The 18,508-nt window shown below is 36.7% G+C and overlaps 2 protein-coding genes across 3 annotated transcripts; one reads left to right on the plus strand and one right to left on the minus strand.

Annotated features, from left to right (window-relative positions):
• The first annotated feature begins 464 nt into the window (after nt 1-464).
• On the plus strand, nt 465-15,940 carry sema4bb (sema domain, immunoglobulin domain (Ig), transmembrane domain (TM) and short cytoplasmic domain, (semaphorin) 4Bb). 2 transcript variants are annotated; one of them, XM_084110321.1, is made up of 16 exons: nt 483-647; nt 2,657-2,717; nt 3,893-4,307; nt 6,919-7,079; nt 7,159-7,221; nt 7,314-7,412; nt 9,026-9,137; nt 9,257-9,373; nt 9,651-9,796; nt 11,153-11,328; nt 11,506-11,656; nt 11,772-11,982; nt 12,071-12,186; nt 13,105-13,262; nt 13,349-13,431; nt 13,515-15,940. In XM_084110321.1, exons 3-16 carry the CDS (start codon nt 4,151-4,153, stop codon nt 14,312-14,314), a joined length of 2,550 nt encoding a protein of 849 aa, XP_083966447.1. In that variant the 5' UTR covers nt 483-647; nt 2,657-2,717; nt 3,893-4,150; the 3' UTR covers nt 14,315-15,940. The 2 variants fall into 2 exon arrangements, with proteins under 2 accessions (XP_083966448.1, XP_083966447.1); XM_084110322.1 differs by lacking the exon at nt 2,657-2,717 and having other exon boundaries at nt 465-647.
• Nucleotides 15,941-16,014: 74 nt separating this feature from the next.
• On the minus strand, nt 16,015-17,893 carry harbi2 (harbinger transposase derived 2). Its single transcript, XM_084110323.1, has 4 exons — nt 17,355-17,893; nt 17,161-17,276; nt 16,963-17,074; nt 16,015-16,880 (listed from the first exon to the last, which is right to left on the minus strand). Exons 1-4 carry the CDS (start codon nt 17,785-17,787, stop codon nt 16,480-16,482), a joined length of 1,062 nt encoding a protein of 353 aa, XP_083966449.1. The 5' UTR covers nt 17,788-17,893; the 3' UTR covers nt 16,015-16,479.
• Nucleotides 17,894-18,508: the final 615 nt, after the last annotated feature.

The raw sequence follows: 18,508 nt of genomic DNA on the forward strand, positions 1-18,508 counted from the left end.
CTATTATTTTTTATAATAATAGATTGTATCATATAATGTAAACATGCTACTGGTCACATTTATGACTGGTGGAAAACCATTTTGTATAAGTAACTAACTAAAAAAAACAAAGTAGGCTATAATTAAGCTAGCCTACTAATTCAAATTCTAAAATTTTACATTTCAAAGTAATAGCCTACATTAAATAAAGTTATATTACAGTAAATGAAATGTGAATTATTCTTGGATTAGCATGTCATTTATTTGTCCTCCACAATTGCCTGATAGTAAAACACAAAAACACTTTCTGGTTCTTGTTTACCAGAGAGAAATTTTGACTGTTAGTTTATCACTGGTTACAATTGAGACCAAAGTTCGTCGGATAAAGGGAGATCACCTCTAGTTTGATGTGTGTGTGTGTGTGTGTGTGTGTGTGTGTGTGTGTGTTAGTTAGAGGTGTGGCTCCAGTCAATGGTTTGAGGAGGAGGAGTGTCGAGTGTCTCAGTCAGCGCAGCGGTAGATCCATGAGCAAAGAAATCAGCGGCTGAATATTATACAGTTAACCGGGACCGAGAGGAAGGAAACATGCTGGAATACAAATCTAAAGGCTCATTTCCAAATCACACCAACTGGCAGTCTCTTCGGAGAGAGATGTATTGGCTTTAGTGGTAAGTTACGTATATAAACAATAAGTTAAAGAGGGGGGCAGTGGGTAGACCAAGAGGTGCGATCTAAGATTCAGTATTGTTCGTATGAATATGTAGGACTGACCACGTTTATCTGTTGAATGCTGGATGCGTAAAATCACCTGTTGCAAAACATCACTTTTTACTATCAGTCAGTAATTTATTTTCGTTTAACATAAGCGTTATGGTGTATTAGGATTCAGGCTGTATCGTGTATTTGTAGTGGTATTAGAGGGTGAGTTAGTTGGGGGTGGGAAATGGGCTCAAATAAACAAGGTGGTGCTGGATTGTGCGCATGTGTTATCATGCAGTCACGCAAAGTAAAGCTCGAGAGCTTACAAGTACTTGTGAGGGAGAATAAACGTTAAAAATGTAGGTGAACTATGGAAAAGTAGCCTAGTCATTTTTGTGAAGGGGGCGCTGATAAAAGCTGTATTTTTAATGTGCTTCCACCCTCTTTAAATTGATCAAAAAACGTATTTATTACAATATTATTGCGACTATTTTATATCGTTGCTTTTCATAACTGTTGTTTCATTATCATATCACGTGGAGCAGATCATCATTAAAATTGGGGCAGCGGTTTTAAGTTTACAGCAAATATGACCACTGCATTTAAAGTAAAGCAATGTTCTGATAACAAACTATAGTTATAGATTTTAGATTTTTGTCAAATTAGGTCTGTGTCACTGTTGGAAAAACCAACCCTAGACCTTCATCAAGATTGTAAATTGCTGCCCATCAGTTGGTAGTCCAGCAATCCGTTAACTACAGTTTGGGCCAGACATGTTGACCACAAATGACCAGCATTGTCCAGCCTGAAACCATGTAAAACCCAACCACCATCACAAAGGTTACACAAATGTATGTTCTCAATAGTCCAATGATTCATGACCATAAGCCAGTTCTAAACAATTAAAATAACTAAATCATATTCAGTTAAACTGATAAAGCAGACCCTCATAAATAATCAGTCTGATACTGAAGCTTACTGTTCACTATGAATATGTCAGGCAAATGAAGGCATGTACAGAACGAAAAAAGACTATTAGCCTACATTTGTTTACTTGGATATTTAAAGGGCAGTTGATATTGAAATTTACTTGTCCCATGTTTGCTGAACCCATCCTATAACATGTGAATTTTCTTTGTTTCAGTATCAAAGATACTTCAATCAAGTAGTGCATTCATTAACATTGATATTAATCATTTTAATTATGAGTGGGATCTGAAAACTGATATCATCTTGCTTAATTGTGTTGGTTGGACTTTTAACTTTGTTTACGCTTCAGATCATGTAACTTTGGAGTGTAGTATGAGGGAGTTTGATAATGATTAACATGTAAGATAACAATTTAAATGAAATGAGTGATCAAGACATTTTTTTCCACAAAAGACCATTTTAGTTACTGAATAAAAAACAAGTACCGTAATCTAAACTGTGAGATACGTGGTCATATTTTCAGTCTAAGACTGAAGATTGAGTGTTGCTAAAAATAAATATATATATATAATTAAAAAAAAACAGGTTAAAACTGTAGTTCCTCTAGGTGGTTAGATGAGTGAAGAGAGCACATGAAAGCAGACCTTTATTGTTTACATAAAATCTGCTCTCTTTAGAACAGCATCAGCCTTTTGGATCAAAGACTATGAGGACTAGAGAATGAATGCCCTATCAAAGAACCTTTTGATGTTTATATTATTTGGTAAAGATAGTGTGAGTTCTTCTGTTTTGAGTCAGTAGGGAGTCAACAAATGATAACCAGCTCTCCATTTGGTTGATCACTTTGCCAGAGGAAAAGCCCTAAGGGACTCACTATGTAAAGGGAAGTAGTAAAAGAAAAAGACCAATGGTGTACTGCCTTCTTCCAGCTAGTATAATAAAAGTGTTAGTGGAAAGATGCTAGGCAGCTTGTAAATTTTATTGCATATATCAGAGATCTTTTTGAAGTAAAAGATAACAAGTTTTTATCTGTACCATTCTTCTCTAGATGTAATGCTTGGCAGAATGTTCAATTGTCTATGGCGACAATGAGACGCTTCATTAAGAATGTAAGATTTTATTGTATGTTTACACTTGTTCACATTGCATAATATTTTCTGCTGTTAAAAAGTTACATCACACTTTTAATCAATAATAATCTTTCTCAAATCATAATCTCAAATTATTAATCCCCCTTTCAAGTCACCATCTTTTGAGATCATGCATGTCAGATCATTTCAACATTAATGGAGGGTCAATTAAGTTCTCATAGTAAGGGAGGTTTTTTTTATAGAGCTGTATTTTTTGTGTGTGTGTACATGACCGGTCTGCTGTAGCAGTAGTTTATGAAAGTGTACGCAGCATGATTTATTTTTTATCTCTGTCTTTAATCATTTAGAAGTGCTTGTCTTCCAATTCTGACTCTTGAGTCTTAGCAGCAGCACAGGGCAGTTATGTGACATCTGCAGGCTGTATCGGTGTTTGTGTACATCTTGTACTTATGTCAGTACTACACGCATTTAGGTGGAACTTTGTTACATCTTTGCATGATTTAGGCTATATTGCTGATGTATACATCTGTAGTTATATGTTTACATGGCTTTTGGGCTTTTTAATGGTCTAAACTGTTTGTGTTTTATGGTTTGCAATGCTAAAGACAAAATGGTCACCTGATCCAACTGACAGTTTATTTACTGGCAGTCCAGATTCGGAATTGACTGTTGATTTTAATTTTCTCCAAAATAATAATAAATAAATAATAAAAAAATTAAAAATAAATAGAAATTGAGAACATAGCCTAAGCGTGATCAGTATGGAATTTTGTCATTTTGTTTGTGTGTTGTGTTTGAGGCTACAGAGACTACACAGACTTCCTGTTTTCAGGACATACCACCCTTAAAAGCTGATCAGGCCAAAAGGGAGGAGTTGATGCATTTCCAAATTCTGTTTGGATAAAGTCATGCAGAGGAGGACATTAGATTCAGCCTCTTTCCCACAAAAACACTGAAACATGTGCTGTGGATGTTGAGATCAGCCTCCTTTGAACTGAGAAACATCTATGAGTTGTCTTGAGTTCTTTAATTCAAGCGTGAGGTGGTTTTATCAGCTGTGAATGGCTATAACTCATGGTTGTAGCAAAATGAAATTATTCTTATTATTCCCTCCCAGGGAAGCCACATCATTCAGTCTGTTCGTTTCTGTTTAATCATGTGATTTAAATGTGCTTCTGTTTCTCCCTCTGCAGATTCCAGACGGTCTAATTGGAGTTTGCAACGTGGATAGTCTCTATTAGGAGGAATGTGTTGTTTAGAATAAGTGTTTGTTTGCCCACAAGGATCTGATATCTCTCCACCTTTGACCTCTTTGAGGGCATAATTGCAGTATGGCAAGGTCTCGGTGACCTTAAGTATCCCTGAAAGAATCAACGACAGGGTGTAAACATTTCATTTGAATACCAAAGATACCTGGAATATTACAATCTTCAATTGCAAAGCAGTTGACCATGGCGACCAAATGGAAAGTCCAATGGAAAGTATCCATGGAAACCACAAACTCTCTCTGGCTCTTGTTTTGGACCATATGGACTTTTTTGGCTGGAGTTTTACAAGCAACCGTGGTTAATGAAGATGATGTCACAGCACGCATCAGTTTCTCATATAGTAAGTGCATGAATTAATTAGTTATTCAGCAGATGCTTTCTTATCCAAAGCTGTTTACACTAAACTTACTACTAAAAAAATTCTAAATATAAAAGAAGGTAACACTTTATTTTGATGGTCCCCTTTAGACATTTTGTTGACAATAAAGTACATTACACCTACATGTCAACTAACTCTCATCAGAGTATTAGTAGACTGTCTGCTCAATATCTGCTAACACTTTATTTTGATGGTTCCCCAACACACATTCTACTGACATAAGTAACTGTGCAAGTACATGTAAACTTACTCTGCTAACCAGAACCCCTTATTCTACTAACCCTACCCCTACTTCTAACAGTCAACTAACTCCTAATACTCAACTAATACTCTAATGCGAATTAGTTGACATGTAAGTGCAAATAAAGTTGAAATAAATGGTTGAAATAAAGTTTAACCTAAAAGAATAGCAGATGAAGAACTATAACGATAACAGCACAGAGAAACGATGTCGTTGGAATCACTTTCAGAAGGTTTTTTTCCAGCTGATGAACGATAAAACAATGACAGCCAATCAGAATCCATCCTGCTTGAAAGAGCACGAGCATTTTAAGTGGCAACAATATTATACAGGGTTTCTACGCAATTTGGAAAAGTATGGCATTTGATTTGAGTAATTTCCAGGCCTGGGAAGGTATGAAAAAAAAAAAGCAATGTATGGAAAAATATTTGCATTTCCAGACTATTGTCCCTGTTTTCTATAATTATAGTTTTCTATAATAGAAAATTGAGAATTTAATGAAAATAAATATATCATACAAGAAGTGTGTTTTCATGGCAGCTGTTCAGTGATTCTTTAGTGATTGTCAAACATGACTGCCACTATTGCGCCATCAGCCCATTTGGCTGTGTAGTTTCTTGGCCACCACAGAGTACGTGTTAAAGCAGACCTAAAGCTTTGAAAAATGATGTACTTCCCTAACGAAAGCCAATTTTTGAACACTTTTTACAATACCAGTTTTTTTTTTATAGACCCTTGAACTTGGCAAATAGGACCATACACACAGCTGTATTGTGCCATCAGCCCATTTAGTGTCATGGTTTCTCTGCCGCCACAGAGGATGCATTAAATTGGACATTAGGCCTTGATATTAGAGGTACTACCCTAAGGAAAGCCAAATTTTCTATTAATTCTTATGCACCCATGCTCTCGTTTTCTTTATAGTAAGATGGCAGTGACGCTCAAAGGAAATAGATTATATATAAAACTAGAAATTGTAATGCGTTGGCACGCAAAAATATTCCCGTGCGCATGTGAATAGTTTCTCAAGGGCATGCAAAAGTCTGTAATTTTTTTGTATTTTAGGGGCTCTGTATGTTGACCCCTGAGAAAATAAACATATTTACAGATTGCAGTACTATATGCCAAATTTAAAGCTCAAAATAATGTTGTATGAACCATTAATGTTAAATATGGTTTATGATAAACAGAGAGGTTTGGAAAAGTATGGCATTTTGTAATGGAAAAATGTTTAGGAACTCTTACCCAGGCTGCATTTATTTCAGAAATACATGATCAGAAATACAGTAAATATTAAAACAGTAAACAATAATATTGTGAAATATTATAACAATTTTAAACTGTTTTCTATTTTAAAGTGTGATGGCAAAGATTCCTGTGATGGCAAAGATGAAATTTCAGCATCATTACTCCAGTCTTCAGTGTCACATGGTTGTTTAGAAATCATTTTAATATGCTGATTTGGTGCTCAAGCAACATTTCTTATTATTAATGTTGTAGTATCAATGTCACAGTTGTGCTGCTTAATATTTTTTGTGGAAGCCATGATATTCGTTTTTCTTTGAAGAATAGAAAGTTAAAAAGAACAGCATTTGAAATGGAAATGTTGCATAAAATGGCATTTTATGCTCACAAAAGCAGCAATGTCAGTAATGAGCACTGGATTCTGTGGAAGAAGCTCTGCTGGCCCAGATTCCCTCAGACTACCACTCATCTGCTATAATTTAGCTAAATTTTAGGGCTACTTGAACTGCCATGATGTTTCTTATTCCCAAAAGACCCATTACGAGACTGTTCCAAATGTTCCACATTCACTCATCTTAGCCAAACACACAGGAGGGTTTAATCCTTGATTGTAAACATTTACAAGAGCTATTAGAACCATTTGCAAACCCTGGCTGGTGTACTGTATCAGAGTAACAGCTATACTCATTAATCATTTGAGGTTGAAATGCAAATGTAATGGTTGTACTTAGAACAAATGGCTTGTAAAAGGTTTTATGTCAGTAAACACTGACGTTAGTGACCTCTGTGCCTTGCCAGGAAAACCTTCTGGACATGCGAACTGAAATAATTTTAAAGGGTCGGTTTGTCTGCTAGGTTTGTGTAGTATTGAAGGAGCATTCCATGTGAGGAATGCAAGATGCTTTCTGAATGTACTGTATACTCTAAAAGACTTTATTTAGACACTGATTAAAAAAATAATAATAAATAATATATATATGTGTGTGTGTGTGTGTGCAAAACATTAAGATTTTTTTGGATAACATTGATTTTTGTTTTTTTTTATGAGATGTGCAAAGTAATATTTTTGCCTGTGGGTGTGTTCAGATGCAGAAGGGCGATCAGTGAGAGAGTTCTCTGTGGATGGTGTGTATAACTATTCAACTCTTCTGCTGAGCCCAGATGAAAACAAGATCTACGTGGGAGCAAGGGAGAACATATTCTCTCTCAGCCTGGACAACATCAGTGTGACGTATCTACAGAAAACAGTAAGTGTGTGCGAGAATGTTTGTAGTAGTGTGTAGGAGTGCATTTTGATGGTACTTAGCGTTGTTGTCTCTTCTGCAGCTCACATGGAGCACTCCAGAAAAGAAGAGGAAGGAGTGTATCTTCAAGGGAAAGGACCCCCAGGTATAAGTGTGTTGCGGTTATTGTTAATGTAAATGTGAGACAATATATTAAAACAACAAACTAAAAGATAATCTGCCTCTTATGTGTTTCAGACTGACTGTTTCAACTACATCAAGATTTTACTGCATTTGAACAGCACACACCTGTATGTGTGTGGAACATATGCCTTCAGCCCCATCTGCGCTTACATTGTGAGACATCTCTTCTTCTTTTTTTAAATCGATTTTAAAAAGTTCTTAGTACTCTCTATATGCATGTCGGATTCATACTTTTTTGGAAAAACTTGAGGATTTAAATGTAATGTCTCTAAAAATGTGATATTACGTAAACAGTATTAATATAAAAGTGATTTTTAAAAGTAAAATAATCTGATATTCATATATATCTGATGGTCATGAAGGTCTGTAGACAATTTCTCTATGGTGTCATTTATTTAATTTGTATTATTATTGTTGTTGTTTTTACACACACACACACACACACACATATATATATATATATATATATATATTTCATTCTTTTTTTTTACCTTTTTCCCCAAAAAGAAATATTTAAAGGGACTGTGTGTAGGAATTTCTCCCATCTAGTGGTGAAATTGTATTTTGCATTCAAACGAATAATGCTCTCCAGCGCCTAATTTTTTTAAATGCGCGTTGCATCTACGGTAGCCGTTATGTACTAAAAAGCTATGACAGGATGTCTTATAATAGCACTTCATGTTTTTCTTCGGGTGAACAGGTTTGTTATTTAAAACAAACTGAAACTTGAAACAACGAAAAAAAGAATGTTACAGTATAAATTACTGACTGTGAAAAACATTAACTATGGTAATTAGTAGTAATGCCTTCTTTACTCGTTATATTTTTTGAAGTACGTGCATTGTTAGATATCATCATCATCAGAGCCTTCTCTAACGTTACTTTACTCAATAGCTGCTATTCATCAAAGAGCCTGTTTAACTTTTAACTATAAATGTTCTACTGTCTATATAATAAAGTACACAACCAAGCAGTGAAAAAAAAGCTTGTAATTAAGACCGTAACACTGACTTACCTGTCGAGAAGAAAGCAGGAAACTTCAGCGTCTCTTTTGTAAGCTTTCTCCTGCATTAGCTATCCTGACGTTAACCCTTGTTTTTGTAATCTCCGGTCACGTTTCCTTTTACGGTCTATTTTGGACTATTTTGGACGACGAGGACTCCTTATCCTGTGACTCAGCATATGTATGAATGAACGGTGTATAAATAACCGTGCAGTGCAGCCTTTTAAACTTGCCGGTGCAGTGACAAGCGCCTCTCTCTGTTCTGCTCCTCCGCTTCTGCTGGCTTCAGTCACGTGACGCTGGTTCTGAACGAAAACGCGTTGTGGAAACGCGTTGGCCTAGTACTTTTTGTCCCTCTCTGCTATTATAGTTTTTCAAGATGGCGGAACTACATGGAAGCCTCCGTGGACCTACCCGTCCCATGTATATAAAGATAATAAATTCTTCGTTTACGAGGATTAGTCTGATCATTGGCATAGGTATTTGTACACCATTGAGGGCATATTTATTAATAAAAATATTGATTTTAGATAATAAAATACCTAAAAAGCTACACATAGTTCCTTTAAATGGAAAAATGGAAATTAAAAATGAGGTGTATTTAAGTCATTGTGTATTTAAAATGCTTTTCTAATGTATTTTTGAATAAAATAATATATAGGACAAAAACCTGAGCTTTATGTAATTGACCCATTTGTGCAAGTGTGTCTGGTGTCATTTGATTTAACGAATGACGTGTTTGTGTTTTTCATGAAATTTGTAGAACATTTCAAGTTTCTCTCTGGAAAGAGATGAAAAGGGGGAACCCGTTATGGAGGATGGCCGTGGACGCTGTCCATTTAATCCAGAATACAGATCTACAGCTATTACAGTGGGTGAGTATAATCATGCAAAAACAATACAATCTTTTTGTTTGAACTTCATATATAAACATCATTAAGTTTGATGAAAAGGTTGATTTGGTGTTAATGAGCACTTGAATGTTTTGTTATAGATGGGGAACTGTACACTGCTACTGTCAGTAACTTCCAGGGAAATGAACCCACCATATATAGGAGTCTAGGGACTGGCACCCCTCTCAAAACGGAGAACTCTCTCAACTGGCTCCAGGGTAAATATATACAAACACACACACTTCCTCACAAGGGACCTTCTTAGAGATTAATATCTAAAAATAAATGCCAGCATCAGTGATTACAGAACCATGCTTTCTCACGCATGTTGGAAACAGAAAATTACTGACTGATACTGATGTTAAATAAACAGTTGTACAGTTTTGTTTTCTGGAATATGGTAAATGTGTGTGTGTGTGTGTGTGTGTGTGTGTGTGTGTGTGTGTGTGTGTGTGTGTGTGTGTGTGTGTGTGTGTGCGCGCTGTGGTCCGTCAGACCCAGCGTTTGTAGGTTCTGCTCATATTACAGGTCAAGACAGTGAGAGAAGTGATGATCAGATCTATTTTTTCTTCAGTGAGATGGGAAAGGAGTTCGACTTCTTTGATAACACCATAGTGTCCAGGATTGCACGTGTGTGTAAGGTAAGATGGAGTGTTTAAGCAGTTCACACAGTGTTGATAAAGTCAGCATAAGCCTGAAAAGAAAAAAACACACGTACTGACACGCATACAGAAATCCCAATATATCCACTATCAGTATACACTAAGTATATTCATATCTTCTAAAGATTCCTCATCTCATTTTTTGTTTAGCACTCAAAAAGGTCAAAATGAAAATAAAAATAAAAATCGACTGTTTACTTTCTTTATACATGTTTCCTGGTGTTATAATGCAAAATCCATTAGTTCACATTATATTATAAAGTCTTCATAATCTTTAATTTAAGTGTAATAATTTGTTCTGGCTTTGTATGAACTTTTTTGTACACTTAGATATTGTTAACCAGTAGCTAAATAGCCAGTCAACACTGCTGCATTCTCCATTTTGAGAGAACCCTATTGAGAAGCACAAATGATGGCAGGGACGGTACATAGAAAGACATTGACTTAAAGGGGTAATTCACCTCTGGCAAGATGTGCTTTAAATACAACTAGACGGTTTATGCAGTAGATAGCCTTTCTTTTAATCAGAGAAAAGGGGTGTTGGTGGTGGTCCTTTTACCAAACTATATTGTGCATGGATGAGGGATACAAAAATGCGGACATACAAGTTTTAACAAAAGTCAGCCAGATGACATGTTTTGCATTATCCAGTGGACTTTAGCTGAAAAATAAACCAGGAGATCTTGGTGCAGATAACATGGGGAAAGAATACACATTGTTCATTTACATATATTATTGGGATTGACAAAGCTGGTTGAAAATCTGCACACTTGTCATTTAATTAGAAGTCATTGAGCCGAACAGATGAAACTGGCACGTTTACATATTTTTTAGTAAATTGTTGGGACACTTCTGAAACCGGGGCGTCTGGTCACCCTAGTTTCATGTTAATTTAAGAAGCAGATGAACAAGGTGAATCACAGAAGGCTGTGAACTCTGCCCCATTAATGTTCACATATGTGTTATTTTCCCACCAGTTGACACTCCCTGCCTCCCTGACTTCCATGGGAGTACATTGATAATACCATGTTTGTTTGTTTTTTGACATGTACCAAGGCATTACAATATTATTATTTGAAATACCCTGGATAATTATATAAATACTATAGTATATGAATATGATAATCGTTCAGTACTGTGGTGTCACTATCTGAAACTGTCACTGTACCATTGGTACTGTAACAATCCTTTTTTTCACCAAGATGCTCTAAAACCAGGGCTGGAGTTCTGATGCCCCCTAGTGGTCCTTCAGAGTATTATAAAATATTTTAAGTGAGGAAAATATGTTGAAAGTGTTAATCAGCTGCTTGTGTGTGTTTGTGTGTATAACCTCAGGAGGATCAAGGTGGAGAGAGAGTTCTGCAGAAGAAATGGACCACATTTCTTAAAGCTCAACTCTTGTGTTCGCTACCCGATGACGGTTTTCCTTTCAACATCATTCAGGATGTATATGTGCTTCCAGCCCAACGCAAGAAAAACACACTCCTCTATGCAGTGTTCACTTCTCAATGGTGAGCGGAAAAATAGAGAGGGGCACAGGAAGATAATGTTTTTCTGTACTAATACTAGTAATACTACACTAATACAATATACTAGAAACTGTTTGCTCTAATTTAACACTGCAAATTCTAGTGTGTCTGTTCTAAAATGTAAACTTTTTTTCTAATTTGTTGCTATATGTTTTGTAGGAGTAAAGGTCTAGCAGGCAGTTCAGCAGTGTGTGTGTTCAGCATGGATCAGGTAGAACAAGCGTTTACTGGCCGTTATAAAGAGGTGAACCGAGAGACACAGCAGTGGTACACACACACTCTCTCTGTACCTGAACCACGACCTGGAATGGTAAGATGACACACACTCCCACATATACACTTTACCAGTTCTGTATAAGTGGAGGATCTTTGAGTTTCTGTGAAGCTTTTTGTGAAGATTGTTTTTTTGTTTTGTTTTTCTACAGTGTATTACTAATGCTTCAAGGCAGCTGGGAATAGACTCATCCTTAGATATGCCAGACAAGGTACTAAACTTTGTGAAAGACCACTTCCTGATGGACAGACCTGTCAAAAGTCAGCCTGTGCTCTTCACGCACTCCGTGCACTACACACAAATCGCTGTACACCACGTGCAAGGCCTCCACAGAGCTTACGATGTGATGTTCATCGGCACAGGTATGTTGTGTTTTTTGCGTGTCTGATTTTCTCTGATTTCAATTTCTTTTCTAATTAGCTGTTGATGTTGTGCTCTGTGATTTGATAGATGATGGACGTTTGCAAAAGGCTGTGAATGTTGCTGGTACGATGCACATCATTGAGGAGATCCAACTGTTCCCAGAAAAACAGCCTGTACAACACATTGAGCTGGATTTGGCTAAGGTGTGTGTGTGTGTGTGTGTGTGTGTGCGCGTGCGTGTGTGTGTGTGTTTATGTAGTAACACTTTACAAAGAGGTTCAATCTGTTACTATTACTAATGTATTAAATACTATGAACTAATAATAAAAACTACTTTTACAGCATTTATTAACCTAGGTTAATGTTAATTAATGTTAATTTCTGCATATACTACATTTAATATTCATTAGCATGAATAATTAACAACAATATGTGGTATATTTAATTTCTGCATATACTACATTTAATATTCATTAGCATGAATAATTAACAACAATATGTGCTATTTTAAAAAATGATGTAAAATGATTGTTACTTGTAGGTTCTTGATAACTAGTGCATTAACTAATGTGAACAAAACGTGTTACTGTTTATTTGTACTTATGAAAAGGTGCATTCATTTTATACACTACCATTGAAAAGTTAGGGGTCAGTAAGATTTTTTTATGTATAAGTCATATACTATTGTCTTATACTTGCCAAAGCTATATTTAATTTGTTAAAAAAACAGTACAAAATGTAATTTTATTTCTGTGATGGCAAAGCTGAATTTTCAGCAGCTTTTACTCCACTCTTCAGTGTCACATGATCCTTCATATATCATTAATCATTCTAATATGCTGATTTGCTGCTCAAGAAACATTTCTTAGTATTATCATAATGCTTATTTTTTGTGTATCTTTTTCTTTTCTTTTCTTTACAATTTTATAACATTATGAATATCAGTACTGTCACTTTTGATCAGTTTAATGTATCCTCGTTCAGAAAAAAAAATGGTACTTATTACTCGCCCCAAACTTTTGCACAGTAGTGTATTTGAATTACACATTTACTTTCACTTGTTCTCTACAAAGATTGTATTTCACTCTCTTACTCTCAATCCTCTCTCTCTCAACAAACAGGGTTTGTTATTTATGTCGTCACACTCTGGTATTGTGCAGTTGCCTGTAGCAAACTGCAGTTACCATAACAACTGTGGCGAGTGTGTTTTGGCCAGAGACCCATACTGTGCTTGGACGGGAACACACTGTACTGACGTCACACGAATCACACCACAAAAGTAAGTCTTCCCTGTTTCAAATGATCTATTGAATTAATCATTTTCAGTACCAATACCAATCTTTTACCATCCTATGTGTGTTTCAGACAATGGCAGCAAGATATTGAGAAGGCTGACACTTCATCAAAATGTAACGGCACGATGTTCAATGTGGACTCTGAAAGCTCAGGTAAACCTGCAAATCCTTACATATTCAAGCATCTTATCATCCGTCTGAATATGTTATGGTATATATTTCTTCTCTCTTTCTAGTGTTACCACGTTCTTTCCCAAATTCCCAAGCATCTAATTGTGAGATCATCATTGTCCCAGCTAACACCCTTCGCCTGCTGCCCTGCAATCTTCGCTCCAATCATGCCCACAGAAAATGGTTATACAAACCAGATGTAAGTCACTTCCTGTTCCCCAGCCCAGATGGTGGATTGGTAGTCAGCGGCCGACCAGGCGGAGATGAGGTCTTCTCTTGTTGGTCAGGAGAACATGGCTTCTGGCAACTTTTGGCCAATTACTGTGTAAAGGCAGAGCCTTTATCCGAGACCACAACCAATACTGGGCAGATAGATACACCTCTTATAATCCAAAGCATATCGTCGGACATCCTGTCCGGTGAATCGGCACGCTCTGCTCAACCTCGCATAAAGACGTATGGCACAGAGCTGGCAGTAGTGTGTGTTTTGTTAGCTGTGTGTGTGCTTTCGTTCGGGCTGTCGGTAGCCTATAGACACAGGGGCCGGATGAAGGAGGTACTAAGAGGGGGAGAACAAACTGGAGGATCCCAAAAGAGCACAGTCAGGCCTGGGGAGAGTGTGCCCCTCAATGCTGGTGTGCTTCCAACCTCCCCATCCGACCACAAAAGCTACCAGACTTTGGAGGAAAACTGCGGTTACATAATCGCTCCATCAGAGACAAGCACGCAGCTCAACTCCAAGGAAGCACAGACACTCGCCCAAACGCCACAGAATGGGTTCAAAGAAAGTCATGTGGAGGTCAGTGACATTAGCCCTCGCCCCCGGGTACGACTGGGCTCTGAGATCAGAGACTCTGTGGTGTAAAACATAGACATTGCCAATGAGTTTATATGATTTATGCATAAACAATCTAACAGTCTTAATGTTCACTTGGGCAGCTTTCATGAAGACTAAGCGTACTGAGCCCTAAATATTAAGAATAGATGTGACGTGCTCAGTGTGCGAATTGCCAAATTTGAGTTATTCAAGACAATGCCCTCAAATCCACTCTCACATCTTCTTCACTCTTTAATGTTAAACTTTAAGTTATGACACAGTTTATCGTGTTGAATAAGTGTTGGAACAGAGATGCCGTCAGAGACAACAACTGGAGAAAGAGTGGACCAGATGGATGAGCAGGAGAGAAATGGGCAACAAGCCTTCTTGTGTGACTGGTACTGGTGCTTTATCACTGCCAAGACTTGAGTAATGATGCTTCACTCAAGGTGAAAAAAAAGGTTTTATATGTCTATTTGTAGTACTTTGCCATTTTGTGCAAAGATTCAATGCATACGTGTTTAATGAGGGTATTTTAATCTTAAGCTGACTATGAAAACAATAGCCCATCCTCAGAAGATAGTCATTATACCAGCATTGAACACCAGGCAGTTCAAACCAGAGAGCTTGTTAGTGTCGCAGAACTTGGTAACTTTCTAAACATTTTTAGAAATCTGCTATCATTTTTATTTATTTCTTCTTTTTTTTTAAATAAATTTTTAATTTCTTCGCCTTTTTGAGGAATTAGTATGTTAGTGTTTTCTATTCTGTGATTCAAATGTGTTCTTATTAGTAAAATGCCTGGTGTTAAATAATGGTATGATGTGTATGGAAATTTTAAATGCGAAAAAAAATAATAATTTGCTTTTAGATAAAATGTAGCAAGCGTGTATGAGCATCAAGAAACAATGTTTCTTAATACTTTTGAATGTACATTTGAAGAGCACAAGTACGAGATTATGTCTTGCCACACAGGTTGGTGGTAATTGTGTTGGGTGCAGCATATAGTGCAGTGGATGGAGTCTAAACAGATAGAAACAAAGACAATGACACGGTACAATAGTACAATATAACAAAATTACAGTCGAAACAGTATTGTTGGCATTTGGTAAAGAGTGAGGTATACTGCATGAGAAAAGAATGATACACATTGTGGATGAATTTGATGTAAATTTGGAGATTCCAGTTGGAAAAGGCTGAAAACATCTGCAAATTTGCAATCTGCTTTAGGGTTAAAAAAGAAAATGTAGAAGAACATGGTTACGTTAATGGGTCATCCAGACTTAAAACAAACCCTCTCTGACACAAACACTAACTTCGCTATTATAGACTTCCACTTGAAAAAATCTTTTTAATCCACATTAACCGTGACATGTTTGATGTTGTTTAATCATGTGTTACATTCCAATGTGTTTTCAACTTGTGTGTTTGAATGGAAAATGTAAAGTAGATTGTGATTTTATATACTTTTGACACTGTTTTGCTGTTGTTTTACATTGTACATTCACGCACTTTATTTTTTCTACCAGTATTTGTAAGCTGTAAATGAGGTAGGCCACTGTCAATGTCTTGGTTTCGTAGTCAAGGTTTGTACATTAAAAGAAGTTGTAAAATAGGTCTGAAAGAGTGTCTCCACAGTCTGACATGCAAAATAAAATTTTGCATAAACTTGAACGAGTATCCGTGTTTTGAATTAAGGTCATTTCATATGCAGTTGAGAAAAAAAAAATAATATCAGAAAGCTTCTTATGATCGATTTATGTTCTTGAAATAAGACCAAAACATTTATTATACATGATAATTATTATAAACCGAGGTCCAAAACCTGAAACTGCACTCAAAAACTGAAATTCAAAAATGTAATTGAATCTTAAAGTTTAAGAGTTTAAAATACTAAGAAATGTTTAGTTTCAATAAAGAATGTGGATAATATCATTTTTATTGAAAAAGGAATGAATAAAAATTATAACAGAAGCAGGATTCTTACTGATATCATCAGATTGAAGAATATATTATATTACATTACATATGAGAATTCACAACATGTGGAGTGGTTTTACAGAGATTTAGAATAATGCATAGTTAATGTGCAAGATCAATTAATTTCCAGACATTGCTTTTCCATTGAGCATTTTTAACATCAACATGATGGAAACAAATTTAATGACAATAAAGGTGAATGCATTAATACAGCCTAATATGAAACATTTCTCTCAAACAAAATTATTTAGGTGGTCAGTGAAATATTCTGCAGTGATGGCATCTCTGACAGCTCTGCCAGCAGGATGGTCCCGATTAATGGGGTCAACATCATCATCATCAGGGGGGAGATAATATTCATCTGGCACTCGCTCCTTCCTTATAGTGGCTATGTTGTGAAGGACAACACATGCACCCACAATCTGAGATGCCCGCTCAGGTGACACTCTCAGGTCACGAAGACAGTTAAACCGTGCCTTTAAAATGGCAAGAGTCGTGTCAATCTTGAGCCTGGTTTGACTGAGGGCCATGTTAAAGTCATGCTGTGGTGGTGTCTCAGGGTCAGGGTAGGGGGTCATCAGAAAACTCTGACATGCGTAAGACTCGTCTCCCACCAGGAGACCATCGAACAGCCCTGTCAATGAACAGAAAAAAGACGTGTCACAATAACAGTCCATTTTTGTAAAGTGTTGTCTACTGTTGCCATTTTACCATACCTTCCTGTAAACGCTGGCACAACGACGAGTTCTCGAAAATCTGGTTGTCATTCATTGAGCCAGGCCATCTGGCATCCAGGCTTGTGACCATACACTGATGGTCACAAGTAATCTGTAATGAACATACTGGTGAGTCCCACGTTTTATCATTACAATAATTAAAGTGGATGCATATTGGTTAAATGCAAATATACCAACCTGAACATTGAGGCTGTGAGTAGCCTTTCTGTTAAGATAATTAGCCTCAATTTCTTTTATTGGAGTCGAGATTGGAATGTGTGTGCAATCTATTACTCCAATAGCTCTAGGGAATCCTTGCAAAAGATCACAGCATTACCATCTCTTAATATCGATAATTATTGATGGTGTATTAGTGTGTTGATCAATCTTACCAGCTATATTGGAGAAGCCCTCTTTTATGGCCACAGTGGGGAAATGACCGGGAAACACAACGAAAGTGTTCAGATATCTCTGGAGTGCGATAACTACCCTACGAATTGTTCGGCAAACTGTGTTCTTGCTGAGCTTCTCGGCATCGCCCACTTCATACAAGTATGTACCACTCGCAAAGAAACGCAAAGCAATACAAATCATTTGCGGGACAGTGGTCGCGTGGCTCCGCCGCGTCGGGTTTTTAATATGTGGTTCTAGAAGCCGACAGAGATACAACATTCCCTCCGCCGAAAATCGGTATTTCTCGTGTAAGTTCGCGTCAGAGAATGCTAGGGGGTTTTGTTTATCTCTAAGAACTCTTTCTCTGCGTAAAGCCCTTTGTACAATTTGGGCTCCGATATCAACAGGATTATCCAGAAACGGTGAAGCCATTTTGCTACTAGTACGCTCACTATGAGATTGAGAATGGACTTGGTTACGTCAGAGTTGTGTCACTTTGCTCACAGCTGATTGGTCTATATCTGTTTACAAGCCGTTATCATGAATGAACGATGAACAATAGAGGTGTCTTGAACAAAACCTGTCCCAGAGCAGTTTAACGTGTAGCATTTATTTTTACCATGGCTGTATAAAATAAAAAGTAATCTTTCTTGAGTTGAGAAGGCTGCTGTAGTTGATGCTTTATTGAATCGGATCTTGTTTTCTGGTCTGAATGATTTTTAAATCAGACTGATTCACTAAGAATCAGATTTCATTGGTGTAAATGTTTAATAGCAGAAATGTTAAACCTGCTTGTATGAAACTGTTGTCAACACACATTGTTTATTGTTAGACACATTTATACTCTTAATTATTTTATGCTGCAACAAACTGAACTTAGACACAATCAGTTGCAATACTCTTATTACTAAAACTTAATTGAAACCGTAATAAACAAGAAAATGTGTACATATGGCTTTATCTTATTGTTGTAAATATGCAATGCCAGGATGTCAGCGATCACGAGCTGTTCGAAAGAACCGATTCGGTGTAGTTAACTGATTCGCTAGCCCCGCCTCCTCTCTGCAAAACCCCGCCCCCCGAAGACATGTCAACAAAAAACAAAACAAAAATCAAAAAGAAAATCAAAGATCATGAAGTTTTATGACATTGT

The sequence above is a fragment of the Abramis brama genome (genome assembly GCF_963993115.1).
Source record: "Abramis brama genome assembly, chromosome: 3".
NCBI lineage: Eukaryota > Metazoa > Chordata > Actinopteri > Cypriniformes > Leuciscidae > Abramis > Abramis brama.

Bases quoted from the DNA above. Each gene is read 5' to 3' on its own strand.
- harbi2 (XM_084110323.1), bottom strand. From the start codon at position 17,787: ATGGCTTCACCGTTTCTGGATAATCCTGTTGATATCGGAGCCCAAATT. The intron at 17,277-17,354 runs GTAAGATTGATC...ATCTTTTGCAAG, and splicing joins GGGCTTCTCCAATATAGCTG to GATTCCCTAGAGCTATTGGA. The intron at 17,075-17,160 runs GTTGGTATATTT...TGTTCATTACAG, and splicing joins CTCACAGCCTCAATGTTCAG to ATTACTTGTGACCATCAGTG.
- sema4bb (XM_084110322.1), top strand. From the start codon at position 4,151: ATGGCGACCAAATGGAAAGTCCAATGGAAAGTATCCATGGAAACCACA. The intron at 4,308-6,918 runs GTAAGTGCATGA...GGGTGTGTTCAG, and splicing joins ACGCATCAGTTTCTCATATA to ATGCAGAAGGGCGATCAGTG. The intron at 9,797-11,152 runs GTAAGATGGAGT...GTATAACCTCAG, and splicing joins GGATTGCACGTGTGTGTAAG to GAGGATCAAGGTGGAGAGAG.